Source organism: Manduca sexta, chromosome 26, assembly GCF_014839805.1.
Source record: "Manduca sexta isolate Smith_Timp_Sample1 chromosome 26, JHU_Msex_v1.0, whole genome shotgun sequence".
Lineage (NCBI taxonomy): Eukaryota > Metazoa > Arthropoda > Insecta > Lepidoptera > Sphingidae > Manduca > Manduca sexta.
In genome coordinates this window covers 3,208,264-3,234,080 of record NC_051140.1, presented here as the reverse complement: position 1 = coordinate 3,234,080, position 25,817 = coordinate 3,208,264, and the positions used below count along the sequence as shown (strand labels likewise).

At 39.5% G+C, this 25,817-nt stretch overlaps 2 protein-coding genes across 2 annotated transcripts; one reads left to right on the top strand and one right to left on the bottom strand.

The window, feature by feature from the left end:
- Nucleotides 1-3,895: 3,895 nt before the first annotated feature.
- Nucleotides 3,896-6,926, bottom strand: LOC115449306. Its single transcript, XM_030177080.2, has 2 exons — nt 6,811-6,926; nt 3,896-6,575 (listed from the first exon to the last, which is right to left on the bottom strand). The coding sequence occupies exons 1-2, from the start codon at nt 6,914-6,916 to the stop codon at nt 3,946-3,948; spliced, it is 2,736 nt and encodes a 911-aa protein (XP_030032940.2). The 5' UTR covers nt 6,917-6,926; the 3' UTR covers nt 3,896-3,945.
- Nucleotides 6,927-7,332: 406 nt separating this feature from the next.
- On the top strand, nt 7,333-25,761 carry LOC115449307 (exportin-7-B). The gene is made up of 24 exons (XM_030177081.2): nt 7,333-7,423; nt 10,089-10,184; nt 10,899-11,002; nt 11,607-11,706; nt 12,080-12,187; nt 12,318-12,442; nt 12,683-12,878; nt 12,978-13,193; nt 13,336-13,482; nt 14,556-14,728; nt 15,345-15,523; nt 15,748-15,896; nt 16,226-16,392; nt 17,000-17,144; nt 17,523-17,673; nt 19,041-19,200; nt 19,590-19,780; nt 20,052-20,181; nt 20,364-20,445; nt 20,872-21,010; nt 21,191-21,268; nt 21,358-21,464; nt 21,729-21,943; nt 22,225-25,761. The coding sequence occupies exons 1-24, from the start codon at nt 7,409-7,411 to the stop codon at nt 22,325-22,327; spliced, it is 3,276 nt and encodes a 1,091-aa protein (XP_030032941.1). The 5' UTR covers nt 7,333-7,408; the 3' UTR covers nt 22,328-25,761.
- The last annotated feature ends 56 nt before the right edge of the window (nt 25,762-25,817 follow it).

Here is a 25,817-nt window from a genome sequence, read left to right as displayed (position 1 = left end):
GGTGGGAACAGTATTTATTTATAAGGTTTTCCAGCAGACAATTACAATAATTTAAATATTATAACAATATAATAATAGGGCTGACATTATAAATTATTGTATAGGGTATATCTAACTTTTCGCGGGTAAAAACGCCTTTTCGCTAACCTAATCATTTAAAAAGCATAATATTGCTTATAATTTATTAATTTTAAAAAACTTTCAGTGCGTTTTCAACCAGTTCTTTGGCTTCATTTCGTTGAAGTCGATCTCATTATTCATACTAAGTAGGCAATGATCAGATAGGTACCATCGATTGTTACTAATTGAAAAGGGAATACGAGATCATAGCCGTACTAATCGATCGAATACCGGAAAAGTTTATTGAAGCGTGCGATATTCCTCATGCGACTATTCAAGACAATATAAGGTAATTGGCAAGGTCGCGCGGAGCGGGGAATAACAAGCAGTCACATAATGAAGTATTTTCACCTAGATTACTCAGTAGTATTTGTTGAGGTAAGTGCGTAAACATTACTTCTGAGAAATAGTAAGTGAATCAAATGTGTTATCATAAAACATGTTTACAAAACAATAGAAGATTGGATTGCAATTTTTCTCTATTGGTTCTTATAGGAAATTTGAGCTGGAATTATTTACTTAGTTTCGTTTGCTCGGTCTTTTCTACGAAGTCTTAGTAGTAGTTACTTTAGTGAGATGGACCGGCGCGGTATTTAATAAAGCGACTGTTTTGATTTCTCAGACAAAATTGATTTTAAACAAGGTGTATCTAGAATGCTTAAGTAAGTACCTACGCATGAGATTCCAATTTATCTTCAATATTTGATGATCATAACACCTTAGGCTCGAAAGATTACAGTATAATCCTGAACTAGGTTTAGGAACATAATAAAATATATCATACCTACCTATTAAGTATGAGATGTTTTTGGTATTTACGAGGAAAATTTTCCTGTAAGGAAAATTGTGTTTAGAAAAAACGTAGTACTTACCCATTTACTTATAATGTAAATTTCCATACCTAATTGTTGTAGCGTGAGAGAATACGTAACGCATATTACAGTTTTTTTATGTGACAAGTCATTCATAAACTTTAGAACATCATATGCATATGACTAATTTAAAACTGAGTTGTTTTTATATTAAATATTTTATTGATGCGCAGGATTTGTTTACAAATTCAAAATCAAACATTTTGAATTTGTGATTCACAATGAATTAGGGACTGGGCTACTGTCGATTAAATGGATCTTTTTAAATTATTAATATTTAGAATGTAATTAAACTTCGTTTATCCAGTGTAATAATATCAGCCCTGTATTATATATACTTGCCCACTGCTGAGCACGGGCCTCCTCTACTACTGAGAGGGATTAGGCCTTAGTTCACCACGCTGGCCTAGTGCGGATTGGTAGACTTCACACACCTTCGAAATTCCTATAGAGAATTTCTCAAATGTGCAGGTTTCCTCACGATGTTTTCCTTCACCGTTAAAGCGAACGATAAATTCACAAAGAATACACACATGATTTTTTAGAAAAGTCAGAGGTGTGTGCCTTTGGGATTTGAACCTGCGGACATACATCTTGGCAGTCCGATCCACACCCAACTAGGCTATCGCCGCTCATAAAATCCAGTATACGCAAAGAATAATATAATTCTCTCTCTATATAGGTAGTAGTAGTGTTATAATTATGAAACTTTGTTTAAATTTTTTATTGTAATTAGTTTGTATAGCCGTGCATAGTCTTGGGTCTCTGTCCGGGGATCGATCTTATTGTTTGACCATCGCGTCGATTATCATCTTTTGGGCATTGCGTATTTCTTCTTCGGTATCAAGTCCAACTTGTGCCTTTAAGTTGCATTGCAACCTGTAAAAAAATACTTGGAAGCTTACTATCCACTGAGGTCCAAAACGACGTGATTCACTGTATGTAACCCAATTTCCATTAATTAGTATCACAAATATAAATTAATAAAACACACAAATAAAAATCAATACAAGTTTATATATATCATAAGTAGGTATGTATAGAGGTGATATAATATATGATATACCTGAGTGATTTATACGGTCATTTTGACATTGTGTTACTAAATGAAACCACATACATTAACTCGTCTTCACCTTTGCTGACATTGTGCCAAAATTATTAACGAATATTTTCACCAAAATCCTGTTTTATTTTTTTTTTTGGTACTGCCGTGGTTATCACCGGGGGTACGCTTATTTTTTTTTTTTTTGGTTTCGCGGAGAAAGGCCTTATTACTACCGCCCATGGGGGGCGATTGAGCGGTAATGCTGGGGTAACCGTGCCTTACACAGTCCGCCGTTGAGCCGCCCAGGTTTGATGGTGACCTTCGGGCGACCGCCGGGCCGAATCCCTACCCTATCTACGTACAGCTAACCTATGCACGGCCTACCAGCTAAAACTCCGCTATGGCCCTCTTCGGCGCATTAGAGACGGCTGCGGACGTTGAGGTGTCTAAGTCTACGACCGCAGAAAGCCGCCAAGACCTGAGATATCCCGGACTTAGTATAACGACTTAATATTACGGGTAAATGAATACCGCTCAGTGGCGCCCCCCCACGAAGGCTGGGCGGTAGTAATAAGGGACTTTCTCCGCGAAAATAAAAAAAAAAAGGTCTTGGCGGCTTTAGGTTTCACCGTGCAGACGTGGCACTCTATCCTGGGAAAAAAATATACATTTTTACCACTGAAAGACCACTGGCAGGTATTAATAGTTATAAAAATGAGTAGTTACTTACGCCCATTCAAGGTTTTGAGCACAAAGGGAGTAATTTTCTGTATTTACTTAAAATAAAAATATTTTCGAACTGCCTCTCGGTTGCCTCGCGCGGACCTGTTTATGGCCTTTCCACGCTGGCAAAACCGATGACAGGAAGGACGGACGGGTGCTATATTGGACTCGACTTCGAGACCACCGAACGTAACCATTATTATAGTTTTGTCTTTTGTATTTACCTTATCTATACTTCTATACTATTATATAAAGCTGAAGAGTTTGTTTGTTTGAACGCGCTAATCTCAGGAACTACCGGTCCAAACTGAAAAAATATTTTTGCGTTGGATAGCACTTTGTTCGTGGAGTGCTATAGGCTATATATCGTCACGCTATACCCAATAGGAGCGGAGCAGTAATGGCTAATCTCAGGAACTACCGATTCAAACTGAAAAAATATTTTTGTGTTGAATAGTCCTTTGTTTGTGGAGTGCTCAAAGTTGTATATCATCACGCTATGACCAATAGGAGCGGAGCAGTAATGGCTAATCTCAGGAACTACCGGTTTCAACTGAAAAATTCGTTTTGTGTTGGATAGCCCTTTATTTGTGGACCGCTATAGGCTATATATCATCACGCTATGACCAATAGGAGCGGAGCAGTAATGGCTAATCTCAGGAACTACCGGTTTGAACTGAAAAAATCTTTTTGTGTTGTATAGCCCTTTGTTCCAGGAGTGCTATAGGCTATATATCATCACGCTATGACCAATAGGAGCGGAGCAGTAATGAAACATGTTGCAAAAACGGGGAAAATTATTAATTTTGAGAGCTTCCGTTGCCTGCGCTGCGTAAACGGTTAAAGTTATGCAACAATGATGTATGACGGGATTGTTCCACTTAAAAAGTTTTAAAAAATATATTATAAAACAAAGTCTCCCGCTGCATCTGTCTGCCTGAACGTGTTAAACTAAAAAACTACCCAACGTATTAAGATGAAATTTGGTATGGAGACAGTTTGAGACCCTGGAAAGAACATAGGCTCCCGGGAAACTACTACTTTTATAACGGAAAACTTTAGCCTGAAAAACTTTATAACGCGGGCGGAGCCGCGGGCAAAAGCTAGTTATTGATATAATGAAAGAAAAATATGATTATGTAAATATATATTTTCGCTGTTTATCACTCTGTTCAGTGTGAGCTACACTGTATGGCACACGAGGCTTTCTACTAAAGAAAATGAAAACAAATCCGTCAATGAGAAATTGCTTCGTTTTGGAAAGTTCAAACACGGGTTTTCCTTGCAAGGGGCGTTCAATTTCGGAGGTGGGAGCATTTTGCAACCTTCTTTCGGACACACGAAGCGTTTCTTCTCCTCCTTTTTGGTGATGGGCCAGGATGGAATCGGTGTCCATGGTTCAAAACTTCTTGCAAAACTAAGTTCAGATCTGTTCCTCGGTAGATTGGCGTCAATAGCTTCAGTGCAGTGGAACAATAAGATCTTGCCTAAAACGCTTAGCCTGAATACAAGATTTTCATGTAGTAGTATATCTTCTTCGCTCTCCGTACGCGCTGGGGTGCGGATCGCGTTGTATGCTAATATAGGTAATAAATATTTCTGAGGGATTTTCACTTGAGGGTTGTTTTGTGTAAGAAGTGTTAAAACCTCTCTAACGGAGCTTCCATTGAATCTTTTGCAAGGATTCTTCTTCGGCGGAGGACAAGGTCTCTTACTTGCTGGTTTGCAGGGTTTCGGGCACGGGGGTGGTGGTGGTGGACATGCAGGTGGCGGAGGCGGACAAGGGTTGGGAGGGGGACATTTAGGGGGTGGAGGGGGGCACGGCGGAGTTTTTTTTCCACATTTGCCCTCTGCTGGGAGAGCTTCAGGTACGTGTGCATTGATAGTGTGAACAGCGAACTCTCTGCAGTACTCCATTCTATTACGCATTCTAACCCTCCTTAAAAGTTCTGAGAGCGATACATTACCGTCAGGATTTAGGCTGGGTAGAGTCTCAAATGTATCTGCTAAGCTCTTTTCAATGTTCTGTGGTTGCTCTACGATTTCTTTAGGTTCATCAATGGTTTTTTCCATTAGAGGATTGATCATTTCTTCTGGTTGCACGAAACTGTGTGAGATCTGTTCTCTTGGTTCTGAGGATACTGAAGTAGATGTATATATGTGCTCGGGTTGGGGTTCATGTGATTTTTCAACAGCTGGTTCGGATTCAGAAGGCTTGTGAGTGATAGTTTGAGTGTGAGTCAATTTGAAAGAATCGAATCCCACGTCCTCTTGTGTGTAGAAATCCATAACTTCCTCTCGTGCTTCAAACGACGGGTAGGGCCTCCAATTTATTTCTTTTGGTTCACAATCATATACCGACTGGACGTAATCTATATGTGATCTATCTTCGACCATAACAGGCTCTCTGTATTCCTGTTCTTTTGGGATCGCTTCACTACTTCTAGCTACATATGCCTCCGCAAGAGCTTCATCTTCTTCATTTTCCGATGGTTTACCTATTCGTTGATCATCTAATAATTTAGATTCCATAACTGCTTCATCAACCTCATCATTATCAAAAGCTAAAGTCTTTTTGTCGTACGGATCTATTATTGGTTGGTTTAGGTCATACTGTAGCTTTGGATCGAAAAGATTAATCTTTTCGTTTAAATTTGCTGAATCAAAAATCATTGAAGTGTTTTCTTGTACGTTTTCTTCAAATATTTCAGATTCTTGGCTCATTTGAATTTTGTTATAAGAGGTCGAATCTGCTTGGTCTTCTGTGCTGACCACATTTTGGTCTAACTGCGGAGCCATTTCGAAGGAGTGTTCTAATTTATCTTCTTCAGCGCAGTGTATAGGTTCTTTTTTATCTTTCCTTTTCTCAAAATCTATTTCAACTTCATGAAGCGGTTTGTCAGGGTTTCTTACACTGCCCATTTGTACAACTTCTTCATTTAGTTTAGACTTGTGCTCATCTGAGTGGGCAATTCCAAATTTTTCTATTTCCTTGATCAATTTGTGGTCGATTTGGTTAGCAGGTCTATCCATACATTTTTTTGCTATTTCATCCATAGATTCATTAATATCTGATGTAGATTTCGTATTCGTGGTATTTGAGAAATTAACATAACGATCAGTTAAAACGTTTTGTGCAATGTTGAACCCTTCTACCTTAGACGACGATGCTTCACTATGGGTTGTTTCTTCAATATTTTCGATTTTTTGCGATAATTTATCATCATTTTCTTTTGTAGTTGTTGCTTGTAATTTATAGTTCATAGCTGGAATATACTCAGGGATTTCCGTCTCACGAGGATTTGATCTTTTGCGTCCATAATCCTCTGTAGTCGAATCTTTTTCGAAGTTTTTTCCGGTCTCGGAACTCCATTTAGATTCAGAATGGTCGTAATCTCTATCTGCCTGTGACAAGTTTATACTTTGTGGGGTATTTAATGTATCATCATTTAAATTGTCCCTGTTTTGTGATAATTGCTGTTTCTCTATTGCTGTGGCTTGGAGATTTACGTTTTTGTTGAAATTATCTTTTCGGAGTACATCTTCGTCGGCGCCGAAAAATTCTCTTAAAAGACTATTTTGTTTGTCAATGTCGGATTTTGTTTGGGTTGTAACAATGTTTTCTTTATGAATTTCTTGGATATTAGCTATAGTGGATTTATTTTCTCCTTTAAAAATATGTGTACTTGTTTTGGGTTTGCTAGGTCCAAAAACGAATTCAATAAAACGTCGGCATTTATCACATTCACTTTCCCCGTCTTTTGAGCCAGAGTCAGTACTTTTACCAGCTTTCCTAAGGACATTAATTGAGGCTGGAAAATAAAACAATTAAAGTATTATTTCTTATAATAACTATTGGCTAGAGCCTGTTAGACTTGCTTAGTTACTATGGATAATGAAGGAAAGGATTTAAATAAAGTACACTATAATAAAATATAGTCTGGAACATATTATATAAGTAAGTATACCAAATGTTTTGTAATAAATAAATAGATATTCTTTATCTATTGGGCTACTGATAAGGCTAATAGCTATGGGCTTTAATACCTTTTCCAAATTTTCGAGTTGTGTACCGGCCATCGCCCCGGACGATTTTAGGAACTAAAGCAATAACACATGCCCTTTTTATCTTTATGAATGTAGCCCTTATCATCTTGGTGAAACTACATATATAATTTTTCTTTAGAAATGATAATCAGCGAAAATAAAATTGCATTTTCTTAAAATTCTATCAATGCTACGAAAAAATTTGACATTCCCGCTACCTACAAAACTGGTTTACATTGCGAACGGATTCTTCTTTGATTTGCTGCCAGTGTTTTATAAGTATCATAAATCTTCAAAACTTCTTACTAAAATATTAAGTTGAACGCAACTGTTTACTATTACAGGATAAACGTATTATTGCTTATTTTGCATTGTAAAGGTCCAAGTAAATTACTTATGTTATTATCTACCACAAAGAGAAGATTATCATTAATTAATATTTTTATTTAGAATATTAAAAATTATTTTAATAAAACTGAGGAAACAAATTATTATTTTTTTTATTGTCAAGTAAATTTATAGTCTCTATTTGAATAAAGCAATAGATGTTACCTATATTGTTACTAAACGTCATTTCAAATGTGAGAAAATAACAAAGATGGCTGAAGAACAGGTGAGCACCAAAATATTACGATTTTTGTGTGATTTTAAATGAATTCATCATGTATAGTGGAACAATTGTGATTTTAATACAATAACGATACATAGTGTTTAAAGTTTTTTGCCATTCGCGGCCTAATTATTGTGATATGGAGTTCATGATTTCTGTGTTGCTGTCGCGTAGTGGTAGTTTTCTCTGTTATTTCTCCAGTATTTACGCGCTATTTTATATGAAATGGTGAATATGATACCTCCGGTATATGATATGACTCCTTTGTAAATAGTTAAGCCGGTTTCTTGGTTATATTATGTTGTGAAGGAGATGTCAAAATCTACCCTTGAGCCTTTATAAGAATTCTTCTTACAATTGTTTTGTTGTACTCATGTCTTATTGAACTTATTTTTATGATATGCACGTTGTGTCACACAGTTAAGATAGATACGTCATTAATACGTGGTTATTATTGATAAAACGATCAGGACACCTATCAGAAGATTGTATTTTCATGTTCTGAAAATTAACAAAGCGAAAAGTTCGTTTATTTTTAATTAAATGTTCGCGATATTTTCCATATAGTTAAAGTAAGCTAATAAATAAATAGACCGTGACTAAAACAGTAAATAGCATGACAGAATCATAAGTATTTTTTTTTTAAAAAAATATAAAATTCCGTTTAGTTTTGACCACTTACACTCAATTTGGTAATTTCAGGAAACAACATAGTGGCTAATTACTTAGTCGTTGGGTAATTACCCAACAATATACTTGCCCCATGTGGCAAGGCTATAATATTGTTACATTATGAATTTTAAGACACCCAGTTAGTTATTAGTTGACCTAAAATGGTATTCATTGGAAATCTTACAGCATTTGAAAAAGAAGAGTTATGATAGGTAAATTTGCTTATTAGTAGAAATTTTTAATAGTCTTTATACTATTATATAAACCTGAAGATTTTGTTTGAATACATATCATGTATGACAATATTGTTTCTCTTAGATAGTTCTTAAAATATATTATAAAATAAAGTCCCTAGACTGTCTACCTGTTTCAACCTGATAAAATCAATAAGTAGCCCAATGGATTTGATGGTATGGAAATAGTTAGACACCACGTGGAGGACTTATGCAACTTTTTATCCTGGAAATCTCTTTTATGGCGACAAAGCTATGAGCTAAAGCTATCATATATAAGAACAATAACTTAGTGTAAATTATTAAAATCTAATAACAATCATTTACATTTTATATACTGCAATTTATTTAAATAACCGCCTCCATTTATGAATTGTTCCTTACATAGGCTATGAGGAAACAAATGTCATCACAATCAGTTAGACAACTAAGTCACGGTCAGTCTAGTGATTTCTAAAAAGTTTCCTAAAAATATACAAAGCAATAAATGTAGAATTATATGCACAGGCAGATATAATGTTTGAGTACGTCCACAAAAGTGAAAGTAGGAGTGGGTTGTATCTGAATGCAACAATATAAAAACTCTTCATTACTGACCATATTTAAATGAAAATGAAGGTTAACCCTTTAATGAGTGTTTTAATAAATTACCATTTCTTCTTTCATCAAATAATGTGAAACTTAAGAGTCAAAGGGAGATAGCATTGATTAGATTTATTAGATCACTTTTTGTTAGCAACAGCCTTAATAATATAAAATTTAATTTATTCATTTTGCTGTATGGTAATAATATGTAACCTACATATAGATAACAATATGTATATTATAATTATATACACTTGACAATTAGGCATGTCATTGTCCTGGAATATCTCTGATTATGCAATTAACTATGAGTAATCATCTGATTAATATGACAAGTTAAATATCATGCATGAACATGTAATACAATTAAATCTTTTCCTAATTTAATTAAGTGTAATACTTATCGAATTATTATGAGTGCAACCTTTTTATGTTGTAAAATATCAGACAGTTGAGTAGACATGTAGTGAACATGTGAATTTTTAAAGAAAATATTGCGATTCTGAGGCCCAAGTTAGTGCTAAAGAGCATTATTATGAAGTGTCCTTATATAGAAATTAATGCCTCTTATTCTGCAATTATTTTTTTATAGAATTGGAAAGTAGCATCTAACATTGTGCTTTTTCAATATAATAGATTATTTTGAACACATAGTCATGAAAATAGTTGCTTACTGACTATGTGCCATATACTATTTACTATCGACAATAAATAATTGTAATAGAAAATTGTTCTTTCTAGACGTTTATCATAGATTGTCAACTAATATTATAAATCAGATGCTGTTTGATAAAAATATATTAATTTTATTTTGGTTGGTTGCTGGGAGGATATTTATATCCTAGATAGTGACAGCTGTACATAAAGAATAACCCATAAAAAAAAATAGTACACAGATTTTATCATGTTTTTTTGTATTTAATTTTTCCCGATGTTTCAAAGACTTTGTAAAGAGAAAGCAATCATACGGACCTCTTTTAAGAAGACACATAAGTGTGTTGTTTTCCAAGACCAACCCTTGTGCTGTGCACCTGTTGGAGTTTGGAACAGGTTGGTATATTTATGGCAATGGGCGATAGACATTTTGCATTAATTGACATACACTTGTACAGTGAGGTGCATTTTGATCTTTGTGATGTATATATAAATAAATGATAATATTGTGTTTATTCCCACAGGAGGTGATTCAGATAGAGCTGCTGTGCAAACAGCTGTATGAGTCCCAGGATCCGGTGCTCAGGGACCAGGTGGAGAAGGCGGTGGTCGCTTTTCAGGTCAGCTTATATTTTTAGTAATCAGATACTGTCACGCTAGCCCGGTAGTATTTGAAGTATCGTGATTATTAATAGTAAGTTATAATGACTAAATCAACGGTCCCCAAAAACAAAATCTCGTCTGCAAAATGCGCTAACTGGAGTATGAAGGTTTTAAATTAAGTGAAAATATAAATATAAATTACTCATTGAAATTAAACTAATTTTCGGATTCTATCGCGGTGTTAGTATTTTATTTTCTCCCGACGTTTCGAAGACTTTGCAGCCTTCATGGTCACGGGGGGGACTATAAATTACTCATTTAAAGACAGTGTAAAGCGAAACATGATGTCTTTTAAGAGAGAACGAAGGAGGCAGGGGGTAGAGGCAGCTGACCGTGTCAGATGGGGTACATCTATAACTGATGTTTCTGTTCATGATAATGCTCGCTTTGAGCAACTAGCACGCATGCGCATAATTGGCGCGGCTTCATGGTTTTAACTCCTTCGAATATAAGTACAGAAAATCCAGGCCAAAATTCCAGTCGCGTCTTTCGTGCTTGAATCGAAATAATTAATTACAAGCATAGGTTTCCCTTTCGACTTTCATATTTAACGAACGCAGTTTAATCATCACACGTAGATGTTATTAAGATGTTAGACATTGCTAATAATCATACCCGAATAAATCATTCATAGAACCTTACAGTAGTTAATTACAAGTTGTTGTTTGCAGGAGTCACCGGACACGCTGAGCAAATGCCAAGCTCTCCTGGAGCGCGCCGACTCGAGCTACTCACAGCTCCTCGCCGCCACTACACTCGCCAAGCTGATTAGCAAGTAATGACTTATGTTTTACTAGCGTGAAGAAACCAAATCCAGTTGCATATGCTACGACTTAAAGTAAATAAAATGGGTGTTGACTAAGCTCTAGTGTAGATAACTTAATATTTTTATACAAAATTATTGTGAAATCAAGGAAATCAGTTTGAAATTTCCTACAAATTAAGTAAAGGAATGTGAGTCTCTCTGGCACACAACACACGCGATTTCAGATTGTTCTGTAAACGTAATTAAATTTCACCAAAGTCGTGGGTTTGTTAAGTTTTTAATTTGTATAACTAATATTGTGTTGCTCTCGGCTTAGCTCGCAACTGAAGCCGTTTACACTGAGAAAATCCCTAATCACTGTACCTATACATTGCACCATCAGTACGACGCCTGCGCATCTATTTATTCAATTAAAATTATTTTTTTTCCTACAGAAGCAAATTACTGGGTTAAAAAAATATTTATGTATTAATGAAGTATGTTGTCCCTATTGTCCACTAATTTTAGTTTGCCTGTAATAATGTCTGAGAATACAACGTTTTAACTATAATCGTGGGTATTATCAGTCAACGTCATGCTTGTTTGATACCACTAGTAAGGGTATGTTTTGCAGATCCACAGCAAGTTTGTCGACACAGCAGCGATTGGACATACGGAACTATGTGCTCAACTACCTCGCCACTAGACCCAAGCTGGCTAATTTTGTCGTTCAGGTAAGTCGGCGGATACATTGTGACTACTTACTACAATTTATTAATATTATTATTATTGTGTAAAACGACTTTACAGCGTTTAAGCGAACGGCAGTTTTGGTCAGTTTTGTAAATACAGTGTTTTTTTTTAAATTCTTTATTTAAGGAGCTTGTTTAACCACTACGTCGCTCCTTACGTCCGCATTTACCGGTGCCTACTCATTTTTCATGATCTCAAAATATACTTTAGTGCATGCTGTTTTATAATTTAATGTTCTAAGCAGAGTTTCATACGAAAAGACCATCTAAAATACTATAACCGGCAGTCAGTAGCACCGCTCGCTTTCATCGGTGATAATGTGTTAATAATATCCACAATGTAATTGTTTTTCAGGCGCTGGTCACTCTGTTCGCAAGGATCACCAAACTCAGCTGGTTCGACACCGTCAAGGATGAGTTTGAATTTCAAAATGTTATTAACGACATCTCCAGTTTCCTCAGGGTAATTTTACTTTTACAATCTTATTGTTTAAAAATATAATATATTTTTTGTTATTGGTGTATAAAAAAGTCTAATGATTTTGATACATTGAGTAGATGCAGTGTAATGATTTATTATTTGTGTGTGATAGGGTCAGGACCTGTGCACGGTGGGCGTGCAGCTGTTGTCGCAGCTGGTGGTGGAGATGAACCAGGTGTCGGAGGCGGACGCTAACCGCTCGCTCGCCAAACACAGGAAGATCGCATCCTCTTTCAGGTACGGGTCATAACGGATGCTTATCATAGATGTCTCTCTTACATTGAAATTAATTGGTAAAAAAATAAATATTGATGCCTTGTTTTACCGCACGTGATTGCTGTTATTTGGTAAATTTTAAAATATCTTCACTCCTTTTCTTAGATAAGTTAAAAACATAGGAATCTGCTGATATTCTCGAGTCAGTGGTGATTACTGGCCATCATGTAATCTAGTTATTTGGCACCTGTGTGTGTGCAGAGACACGCAGCTGTTCGAGATGTTCCGGCTGTCGTGCTCGCTGCTGGGCGCGATGCGCGGGAAGCCGCTGGAGCTGGCGGACGAGCGCCAGCACGCGCTGGTGGCGGCGCTGCTCAAGCTGGCGCACAACTGCCTCACCTTCGACTTCATCGGCACCACCAGCGACGAGTCCTCCGACGACCTCTGCACCGTGCAGGTTTGAGTCACACTACTTCTTTATTATTATTGGTCTCGGGACGTACCGATTGAGGTGTTCTATGCTGAATGTGTGTTTTTGTTTTGTAACCGTGTTCAGATCCCGACGTCGTGGCGGCCGACGTTCCTGGAGCCGGCGACGCTGGAGCTGTTCTTCGAGCTGTACCACCTGCTGGGCGGGTCGCTGGCGAGCCTGGCGCTGGCGTGCTTCGTGCAGCTGGCGTCGGTGCGCCGCTCCCTCTTCAGCAACAACGAGCGCGCCAAGTTCCTCAACCGCCTCGCCGCCGGCGTGCTGCGCATACTAGAGAGCATGCAGGTACATCTCAGGACATGCCCATGTTATATCTCAATACAAAAGAAGGGACAGTTTAGCATGTATGCACGCGTCATTTCAATCTGTAAGGTATATTGCAACGCGTTCAATTACAGCAAATTAAACTATGTGATCTAATCCCTAGGGCCTGTCGGACCCGGCGAACTACCACGAGTTCTGCCGGCTACTGGCGCGGCTCAAGTCCAACTACCAGCTGGGAGAGCTGGTGATGGTGGACAACTACCCGCGCCTCATCGAACTCATCGCCAAGTTCACCGTGCAGAGCTTGCAGGTACTGTGACAGATCAAGTTGAATGAGCCATGTCCAGGATGAGTGATTTAGTGCGGAATTCTGTATGAATTTATATTAATACTAGCTTTTGCCCGCGGCTCCGCCCGCGTTATAAAGTTTTTCAGACTAAAGTTTTCCGTTATAAAAGTAGTAGTTTCCCGGGAGCCTATGTTCTTCCCAGGGTCTCCAACTGTCTCCATACTAAATTTCATCTTAATATGTTGGTTAGTTTTTGAGTTTAACACGTTCAGGCAGACAGATGCAGCGGACTTTGTTTTATAATATATTTTTTAGAACTTTTTAAGTGAAACAATCCCGTCATACATCATTGTTGCATAACTTTAACCGTTTGCGCAGCGCAGGCAACGGAAGCCCTCAAAACTCATAATTTTCCCCGTTTTTGCAACATGTTTCATTACTGCTCCGCTCCTATTGGTCATAGCGTGATGATATATAACTTTGAGCATTCCACAAACAAAGGACTATTCAACACAAAAATATTTTTTCAGTTCGAATCGGTAGTTCCTGAGATTAGCCATTACTGCTCCGCTCCTATTGGGTATAGCGTGATGATATATAGCCTATAGCACTCCACGAACAAAGGGCTATCCAACACAAAAAGAATTTTTCGGTTTGGACCGGTAGTTCCTGAGATTAGCGCGTTCAAACAAACAAACAAACAAACAAACTCTTCAGCTTTATATAATAGTATAGATTATAAGTCGAAGTGTAGAGTTATGAAGCATCCTTTATACACAGGTTCAATATAAATAATAATAACTTTATATTTAAATTATTATTTTAGTGATTTGTTAATCTACATGAATGGGTCAGTCAATAGAATAGTTAAAATTTACCTCTATAGTTTATGGTGACAGCTACAAAGAGGTTCGAAATTGATAAGTCGTATGGAGTGAACTGTAAATGTACACCGTAAAAGGGTTATTCGGTTTGATAGCGTATGATAACAAGTACTTGTGAGATTGATATACTAAAATGTAGTCCATTATGTTTTTATTTACGCCCCTACCTTGTCTCAGTGGCGCCTCAGGTCTAATATGTATGTATTCCAGATCTGGCAGTTCTCCCCGAACTCGGTGCACTACCTGCTGTCGCTGTGGCAGCGCATGGTGGCGTCGGTGCCGTACGTGAAGGCCACGGAGCCGCACCTGCTGGAGACTTACGCGCCCGGTGTCGCCGCCGCCTACATCGGCTCCAGGCTCGACTCCGTCTCCTGTGTCGTCAGGTCAGGCTTCAGCATGTGCACCAACTCACATCCGACTTGTGCCTCATAAATAATACATAGTCTGCAAGATGTGTGCACGAAGACAGATAGTCAGTTCATTAATAGGGTACCGGACTCATTTTTGTTCTTTACTATTATCAAATATTTACGTTACATAAATTATAAGAGAAAAGGAATTATTAAAATCCGGTAAAAAATCAACAAGTTATAAGTCTTAGAATGTCGGTGGAAAGGGTAATTAACAAGAAACAGAAAAGAGATGAAATACTCACATGTGACGTCATCGGGAATTGCGACGCGTGCGAAAGAAAGCGATGAAGCGATATTCCCACAACGTGCCCACTTCTGCACGTTACAATATTTGAAATATGAATTACTAGCCCAATTTTTATGCAGTTTTCGTAGGAGTTCTTTTTCGTATTCTTAACCATTACATATAGAATAATAAACAAAGTCAAACATAGGCCGATCCCCTATTATATTTGTATAGATTAAAAAAGGTAATACAGAGATGTTCATAACGGAGTTATTCTTTTCGTTATACAAATATGCGTCGTATATGGTAGGTGTTAAGGTCGAACCGAGTTGTATAGCCAACAGTTCGTTTGCTCTGCAGGGAGGGCCTGGAGGATCCTCTGGACGACGTGGGCACGGTGCAGCAGCAGCTGGAGCAGCTGTCGGTGATCGGGCGCTGCGAGTACGGCAAGACGTGCCAGCTGCTCGTCGCGCACTTCGACCGCGCCGCCGCCGCCTACAGCGTCGAGGCGCAGCCGCAGCAGATACGCGTGCTGCAGGGTAACAACACGCCGACCTAAACCAACTAGTAATGCAGTAACAACACAGCTGTGCTAATGGGAGACTTGTTCAATAAATAGTTTACATTTAATATCAGAGAAATAACTTGTGGATTATTGCATGTTGATCGATCTAATAAATTATTTTGTTCTTAAAATCCTTACTAAAAAACTAAAAAGCATGTGGTAGTATTTTTTTTACTTTTTTTATTTTTCCATTTGCAGGTCAGCTGACGTGGTTGGTGTACATAATAGGCGCGGCGATCGGCGGCCGCGCGTCCGTCAACACGTGCGACGAGAATGACGCGATGGACGGCGAGCTTGTGTGCCGCGTGCTGCAGCTCATGGACCTCACCGACTCCAGGCTCTCCAGGGTCAGTGGGCACGGCTGTTACCAGACCTCATTGTACTGTGTGCGCGTATGAGCTCGAACATGCGTGCGAGTAGGCGGCGGATGTCGCTAATGAAGTTAGACGAAGATCCTGTATCTAAGGGATTAAAGATCGCGAAGCATTCGATTAACTAAAATGATTTTATATGAGAAATATTATGCTTCGCTTTATGACTTGACTAATATCAAAATATATTCAGAATGTTGGACTTTCAATCTTTGGAGCTGTTGTTATGTAATGTACCTATACACGTAGTTCAAACAAGTAATTACTGATTTAATCATGTAAGCAAACATTTGTCGTTCATGCAGGGCGGTTGTGAAAAGCTGGAGCTGGCGATGATCTCGTTCTTCGAGCAGTTCCGCAAGATCTACCTCGGCGAACAGGTGCAGAAGAACAGCAAGGTGTACCGGCGCCTGAGCGAGGTGCTCGGCCTCAACGACGAGAGCCAGCTGCTCAGCGTACTCATGAGGAAGATGTGAGTACACACACACACGCACACACACACACACACACACACACACACACACACACACACACACACACACACACACACACACACACACACACACACACACACACACACACACACACACACACACACACACACACACGCAAACACGCAGCTAAACACACAGACACACAACACTACTAGCAATGAGTCTATATAACCCGATCCCTGCCGGCTTACCCTTCGCAATTTATGTAAAATCTAATCATCATTAGAACGATTTGCAGACCGCATTAATGCATTACATAATTATTTGTTGTGACGGGTTCCCTTTTCGATTTTTTTAATCCTTTGTCAGTGCACAACACATATGATCTCTAGAGATTCCTCAATGACATGAATGTTTCCTTTCCTATTAAGGCTGGGCTTAGATGTCGGCAGGTATTGTTAGTAAAGAGGTTATTGAAAACCAAAAGAGGAGAGGAAAGAGATAGCGAGGTTCAGCAAACTAACAATAACTTTCCTGTTCAAAAATTAAGAGAGATGGTATAAAATAATTTTTACAACATTTACGTTTCGTATACTGAGGAAAGTGAAGCTTACCTGAAATACATACAGCATTTATATGCTACAGCATAACAAATCTGAAATACTGGGGCGGTTCGGAGCAGATCATAGTGAAGACGCTCGGGCTGCTGAGCGACCTGAGCGGCGGCTACTCGTGCGTCCGGAAACTGGTCAAGCTCGAGGAGGTGCAGTTCATGCTCACACACCACACGGTAGGTCACCAGGATTTTTCTTCTTTTTTATGTGGGGGTGGTAACGTGACTCCACTGCAAAGAATAGAAGCAAAAACCGTCTTCAGAACTTGCTATCTTGCCTCGTAATAAGGTTTAACTGGGAAACCGATGATGTTTTCGACAGCTATTTAAGCAATTGTTAATCACTTCTAAACGCTAAAACAAGTTTATTAGTAAGACTATATGTATATGGTTTAAAAAGAAATGATGAAACCACAAATAATGTAATCTTCTTACTTATCCGTTTTTGGTGTCTGTGCTTAATTCAAATTTAAATTGCAAAAGAAATTGGGACAGTGGTTAGTATAGTGTGTACACGTGATGAGATCCGAGTGCGAGTGATGCGCGTGTTTTCAGGCGGAGCACTTCCCGTTCCTGGGCATCTCGGGCGTGGGCGCGGCCGAGATGCGCTGCCGCAGCATGCTGTACACGGCGCTCGGCCGCCTGCTCATGGTCGACCTCGGCGAGGACGAGGAGCGCTTCCACGCATTCATGATGCCGCTCACCGGTACCGCACGACACTTGTTTATCATACACTAGCTTTTGCCCGCGGCTCCGCCCGCGTTATAAAGTTTTTCGGGCTAAAGTTTTCCGTTATAAAGGTCACGCTATATATTTTCCCGGGAGCCTATGTTCTTCCCAGGGTCTCAAACTGTCTCCATACCAAATTTTATCCTAATACGTTGGGTAGTTTTTGAGTTTAACACGTTCGGGCAGACCGATGCAGCGGGGGACTTTGTTTTTATGATATATTTTTGTAGAACTTTTTAAGAGGAACAATCCCGTCATACATTATTGTTGCATAACTTTTAACCGTTTACGCAGCGCACGCAACAGAAGCTCTCAAAACTAATAAATTGTCCCCGTTTTTGCATCATGTTTCATTACTGCTCCGCTCCTATTGGTCATAGCGTGACGATATATAACCTATAGCACTCCAGGAACAAAGGGCTATCCAACACAAAAATATTTTTACAGTTCGAACCGGTAGTTCCTGAGATTAGCGATTACTGCTCCGCTCCTATTGGGCATAGCGTGATGATATATATAGCCTATAGCATTCCAGGAACAAAGGCCTATCCAAAACAAAAATAATTATTCAGTTCAAACTCCTAGTTTCTGAGATTAGCCATTACTGCTCTGCTCCTATTGGTCATAGCGTGATGATATATAGCCTATAGAACTTCACGAACAAAGGGCTATCCAATACAAAATGAATTTTTTAGTTCGAACCGGTAGTTCCTGAGATTAGCCATTACTGCTCTGCTCCTATTGGGTATAGCGTGATGATATATAGCCTATAGTACTCCACGAACAAAAGGCTATCCAACGCAAAAAGAATTTTTCAGTTCGGACCGGTAGTTCCTGAGATTAGTCATTACTGCTCCGCTCCTATTGGGTATAGCGTGATGATATATAGCCTATAGCACTCCACGAACAAAGGGCTATCCAACGCAAAAAGAATTTTTCAGTTTGGACCGGTAGTTCCTGAGATTAGCGCGTTCAAACAAACAAACAAACAAACTCTTCAGCTTTATATAATAGTATAGATATCATTTTATAAGTTTCCAGGATAAAACAGCACTTACTGATTATGTAGTTTTCTATTAGGTAAAGAATTTATAAAATCAGATCAGCTGTTTAGGAAGGAAATTAAAAGCGCGACGATAAGTTATCACTGTGCGGTCGTAGGACCCTGATAATTAATTGTTACTACGTCTTATGCATGCCTACAATGCCAACGATATCGTGTGCAGCACCTGTAGCTTTGTCTGTCGTGTAGAATAATGATTTTAACTAACTCGATAAATAGAAATAAACCTGAAGGAAAAAAATGAGATTGCGAGAACGACTAAAGTTGTTTTCTTATGACAGCGGCATTCGAGAGCATAGTCGGGTTGTTGGGCCCGCCGGAGAGTCCGATGTTCGCGTCGGAGGACGCCAAGAAGACACTCATAGGGCTGGCGAGGGATCTGCGGGGGTTGGCGTTCGCGTTCAACACCAAAACAACATACATCATGCTTTTCGACTGGATGTGAGTAACCTACACAACATCACGCATTTATCCCCTAAGGGGTATGTAGAGGTGCAACAATCAGGGCACCTATTTTTCGCTAAGTATGTCGATATTACTTTGGCCTGAAGGTGTAGATATCTATATATAAATACGAAGAAGGAGAGAAAGTAGAAAGAAAGTGGAGAAAACATTGTATCCCTTTCTGAGCACATTGTCCTTACGGAGGAATGTGAAATTTGGCACGATTAAAGTTCATATAGAGAAGTGTAGAATAATAAAAAAAAATATAATATGTCTTACAAATATATTAAATTCGACAGTTGTATTTGGGCCACTGGACGAGCTCTAGTTTTGTTGAATCCACCCGGTGTAGTGCATATAACACAGTTTGCGTGTACGTGTTGCAGTTACCCGGTGTACCTGAAGGTGTTGCTGCGCGGCGTGGAGGTGTGGTTCGCGGAGCCGGCGCTGTCGACGCCGGTGCTGAAGCTCACGGCCGAGCTCGCGCAGAACCGCAACCAGCGTCTGCAGTTCGACGTCAGCTCGCCCAACGGCATCCTGCTCTTCCGCGAGCTCTCCAACATCATCTGCGCATACGGTAACTGCATACTGTTTAATATCGATTTATTGTACAGTGAAGACTCAGGTGGCGCAGGGAGGGGCGTCATATACAATCACATACTTAACATTAACGTAATAGTCTTCCTTATGTATTTTTGGAACATTTATCGAACGTTCTGGAACATTGATAAATTTTAGATCGATATCGATAATCATTTCCTTACTTATATAATGTAAATACTAAGAACCTTTCAATGGAATATTTGTAGTGGACTCTTTATTGATACTCGGTTGATATTTGGTTGCAGGTAGTCGAATACTGTCAATAGATGTGGACAAAAAGCAGCTGTACCCGATGAAGTTGAAGGGCATATCCATCTGCTTCTCAATACTGAAGGCGGCACTTTGCGGGAACTACGCAAATTTTGGCGTGTTCAGGTATAATACAATCGTTGAGATACGTAATCATTAAGTTATTTACTGCATTGTAGTATAAAATTTGGTCAAGATTATCGTAAAAATCAATTTATTTTCTATGTGTCAATCCATTTGACTTTCCAAAGCATGACTTAGAAATTGAAAGTATATTAATATGTCTTGAAAATATATTTTGATCCCAGGCTGTACGGCGACAAGGCGCTCGACAACGCACTCAATATGTTCGTGAAGTTACTGCTCAGCATACCACAGAGTGATTTATTGGTGCGTACTTCACATAAGCACTAATTCTTGCTCACATTACTACTATATAACACTATAAATTGATATATAATACTGGCTCATTGTGAGTGTCGTCTTTTAACCCTTGACGGAAAAAATCTGGTGTTATAAGTTTCAGGTATCCGTGTGTCTGTGTATCTATATATCTGCTGTGTTATCGTAGCTTCCAAACAAATGGACTGATTCTGATGCATTTTTTATAAGTACCTAGTAATATTTAAACCCAGGCGTCCTCGACTCGGGGGATCGAACCCTGGATTGGGGAGATGAAAATACTTGTTTTTTTTTGTGTTAAGGCTTTTTTTTAAAGGTACTAAATATAAAGTCTACCTATTTTCTATTATGTGAAATGTAAATTGAAACACTGGAAAGTATCATATTGAGCGTGGCGATGTGGTCTCTCGGCAGGACTACCCGAAGCTGTCGCAGACGTACTACGTGTTGCTGGAGCGGCTCGCGCAGGACCACATGCCCTTCCTCGCCTCGCTGCAGCCCGACGCCACGCTCTACATACTCGGATCCATTTCAGAGGGACTCACGGCATTGGGTAAGCGCATGCGCATGGAAATATGGAACTAGATACTTCATACGACTAAACTGCTTGATCGATGTGATCAGATTAAGTTTGATGACTTATATGTTTTAATATGAATGTAAGCGTTTTTGAGGAATAGAGCTTGACATCTCAGTACTCAGACATGAGCTGTTTGTATAATGTTTTTTTCAGACACAAGCGTGTGTACGGGATGCTGCGCGACACTCGACCACATAGTCACATATTTATTTAAACAATTAGTACAGAAAAGTGAGTAACTCCTTAGTTTTTTGGGTTCAAAATCAAATGTTAATAACTACCTTCGTATTTGTAAATTTTATGGTGTATTGTTGTTGCAGCGAGTAATAAAGTGTCGAACCCGCGCCAGCCGCCGCCCGAGACGAGCAACATGTTCATCGAGGTGCTGCAGCGGCGGCCCGAGATCATGCAGCAGTTACTCGCCACGGTCAGTACGAGTTACGCTCTTCTGCTGTTGTGTTGCGCCTTCGAATGCAGGTCAACACATCAGCACTCAGTTTTTGCTCTAACAGTTGAATGAATTTCAAGTAATAATATAGCGATCCCACTTGTCGGTCGAACCACACACAGTATGCTGAAACAAAATGTCAGGTACATTTTTAAAAGTGGCATGGAGACCTTAATATATCCCTCTACTGCATGGCGTGTATTCATGAAGTGCCTTTACCGAAGTAAACACTTGTGATTGCAGGTTCTGAACGTGATAATGTTCGAGGAGTGCTGCAACCAGTGGTCGATGTCGCGGCCGCTGCTGGGGCTGATCCTGCTGAACGAGGAGCAGTTCTCGCGCATCCGCGCGGCGCTGCTCGCGCGCCAGCCCGCCGACAAGCAGGCGCAGCTCGCGCACTGGTTCCAGGGACTCATGGCCGGCATCGAGCCCAACCTGCTCACCAAGAACCGCGACAGGTTCGCGCCGCCACACCTCACCATACCCCACCACAAGACCGTTACCGCTTTAGACCGGGAGTATAATTTTGGGCTGTGGGCGTTAGTTAGGATTGTTTCAATTTAGATACAAATTTGAGTGGTAACATTATTGTATAAATTGAGCGTGTACGCTTGACTGGAACAATATTATCTCCTATAGAATGTCGAACGTCGGAAACAGTCCTGTGTAAACGTACGAATCTGTTTTAATGGTTATATTTAATAAGAATGTATAATCCGAAACATTATGTGTCTCACAGGTTCACGCAGAACCTGTCAATATTCCGGCGGGACATCAACGACCTGCTGAAGGGCGCGGCGGTGAACACGGGCGCCTCCGTCAACGACATGATGACGTCGTAATGTGCGCCTCTGCGAGCTACAAAGGAACTCCCCTTGCACAGCCACAGTCCATTACGCTGGCTTGTAGCTGCCTGGCGATGGTTGCCAAATTTATGTACTTTTAAATGTGGTAGATATTTACAGTCAAGTATGGGTTAAATAAAATTGGGAAAGCGAGTATACCTATTTATTCCCAGTAATAACCGCTGGCATAAGTATAAGGTATTTGGACGCATGACGGCGTCGGTTTTACATTTTGAAGTAGACTGGTGGCCGTCAGTACGCCATCCAGCGTAATGGACTGCGACCCGAACCGGTGCGCAAGGGGTCCGTGCGGGACGGACGTGGCGATGTAAATACTGTCAAACGTTAGGCCCGCGACAGTGGGACCGTATCTCTGACAAACATTTGTTCCAGTGTTGGATCAAAGTGTGGAAGAACATTTTTATGTTACGTGATCGTAGATGATTTTAGTGTATGTAAGTTAAATAATATTAATCTGTCCACGCGGCTCTGTCTATCCCGAAACGCGTTTTAGTTTCGGGTGTATTCCTACTATTTTGTGTGTACAACTGTTTCTGACGCGACGCGGCGCCGTAGCTCGACAACGTTATATAATAACGCACACGTAGCAACAACATAATATTGTAGTGAACCCTCCTTCAATTTGGGTGTCGACAAGTAAAACGAGGCTGATTTGTGTTACCGCTATACCAAGAAAACAATTTGCAGCTGACAGTAGTAATTTCAGTCTCAATTTGTTCTTGACACCATTCCAAAATTACGATAAATACATACAGCTCTGGCTAGACCACTATCATTCCCACTGGCGTTGTCGGGTTACTGCGCTGCCCTTCATCGCGGTGTTACTTCGGTACTTCAGCGAGGCATTGGAGAGAGAAAAGGACGGACATACAGAGAGCTGTGTGTGTGAGAGGGACGGAGAATAAAGCAATACACAATACACTACGGGGAGCTGGTTGTGGGCGGATCAGCGGTATGGCTCATTTGCAATGATCGGGCTGCCTACAGATATTTCCCACGACGGACAAAACCTTGTGAAGCGGAAATATATGGGTAAAATGATCGGGTGTATAATATAGTACATTACACTAAGTGTAATTAATTAAATATTAATGAATGAACGCTCAAACTAAAAACAAATGGCATAGTTAGTGACATATAGTTTTGTTTGTTGGTGGTTTTGTCCGAGGAATTCGCGAATAGATTCCTAGTGTTACATTTTATTCAAAGATTATTATTAGAGCAGTGAATATTAATGAAATTGTCTGTTTGCCTCTATGGTTCAACCGGCCTGCCCATGATGTGCGTAATTACGCGTACATTACAATGAATTTATAAATATATTTATACTTATCAAACAGATACAGTGAATTGTTTAATTAACGTGTGGGTTCACAACTAGTCTATATGAAGCTGTGTCAACGTTGCAGGCGCTAGGAGTTAGCAACTATATTATATTTTGGGCCAACTGTTTAGACGTCACACTAGTCGTGGACTGATCCCTCAGAACAATAGCAAGCATAGGAGCCTAAATTATATTATACTATTTTTTCAAATAGGCCAAAAACGGCCAAAAGAACGAGACGATTGATTATGATGCCGAATTAAAAAGCAAATTAATGTCAAATGTTACAACTTGTCAACGCGCAAACACAATTTAGTTACGTTATACTTGTGTTAGAAGGAATCGCAACACAATTAAATTTCTTGCTGTCAAAAACGGTTTACACTCAAATATAATAGTATTACTTCCATGCTTGTTATTGTTCTGAGACTGATTCATTCCGCACTGACTTCTATGACATAATCCTGTGAGGCTGTCTATAGTCCCAAATTAATAAACAAATCAGATAGTTATATCATATGGAAAATCAATCTAAATAATATCGCTGCGTTGCGCATTAACCGACGATTGGACCATTTCCGCGATCGATCTGGAGATATCGGTAAAGATCGTTTATTTATTTCGATTATAAATAAAATTACTGTGTATAAAAAAAATTACCCAAGAAGTACAGTCGGCCATAAAAATTGAACAAATTGTAAATTTTAGGTAGCTTTTATAATTTTATGCCCTGAAATAATTTCTTCCTAATTCAACTACTGTACTGTAGAAAAATATATATTTATATCATATTCGTATAGATGATTTGAAGTTTTAAATATGTTCAGCGACTTTTATTGCCGACTGTAACTTTTAGGTATTGCCATTGATTTTTCTTCAGATTTAGATAGTTTGAAAAACACAATCTGGATAAGAGGCCGCCATTATATTAATGAAGCAGTTGGTTTCTTGCTGTCGACAATGAAATATAACACTACATTAATATTTCGGTAATATCTTTAGGGGTTCAAGCGAGACTTGATCCGACAGACCACGTGACACGAGTCACCTCATTCGACAGTATTTTAATAGTAATGTATTTGAATTATAAGACATTGTGATTTTACATTCATGGCAGCGGATGTGAACGATTTTACATTTTATGTAATAGATAATAATTTTGTTTAATGATAATAATTTTTGTTAAATTTAATGTGTAAAATGTACTGTTTGTTGATTTATGTATATAAATAACTATGGTATGCATATTGTTATAGAATATATGTGTTGTGTAAGTATGTGGAGTGTCGGCCACCGGCGACCGGCGCGGCTCTAATGTGATATCGTACGGCGAGAGACCCCTCTCTCGCCCCAATTCACCACTCCGCGATCTCATCTGACCGGACCCGCCCGCGTAAAACCAACCTTATTGTAATGCGTATTAAGTGCATTTGCAGGCGTCCCAGTTGCAGCCATCGGTGTCGTTACAGCAACGTGGGGTTCATTACAACGCTCTGGACTTGTTCAGTAACATACCATACAGATAAAGCTAGTGTTAAGGTCCTGCTCTAAATAAATACAGTTTTTAATCAAGCCATCACTGCACCCTTTAAACGGAATCTTAGGCTTTAAATAAGGTATATACCAATGAGAATGTTTAATCATGAAGATTTAAATAAATTGTAAAGATCTCCCGCCCTGATAGTCAGTGTGAATTAAACGGCTTTACTCCCTTAGAACGTAGTCGCGACCAACACGTGACCCTCGCGTTAGTCTCGGCCAATTATTCATCATATTATACGACATGGACCTTCTTAAGTTTTTTATGCCACATTCTAAGGGACGGGAAGGGAAGGGTACTGTCCCGTTTCGGGATTAGTACGACGATGCCGTCGCCGCGTCGCTGTGCCCTGTGTACACAACGTGCGTCGGCGCGGCGACAGTGTTGTATACACGAGCCCTTATAGTTGCGTCACCAATGGCTGCGGCTGGCTAGCACAGTACGAGAGCCGCAGTGACGGACGGACGCCGCTCGCCCCCCCACACCACTCCGCGAACAGGAACACACAGCTCCTAGTGTAAATATAATGCCATTTGTACAAACGTTTTCGGTTGTTTCATTTCTCGACCTGTCTTTGGCCATATTCCCTTCTGGTGTATAGT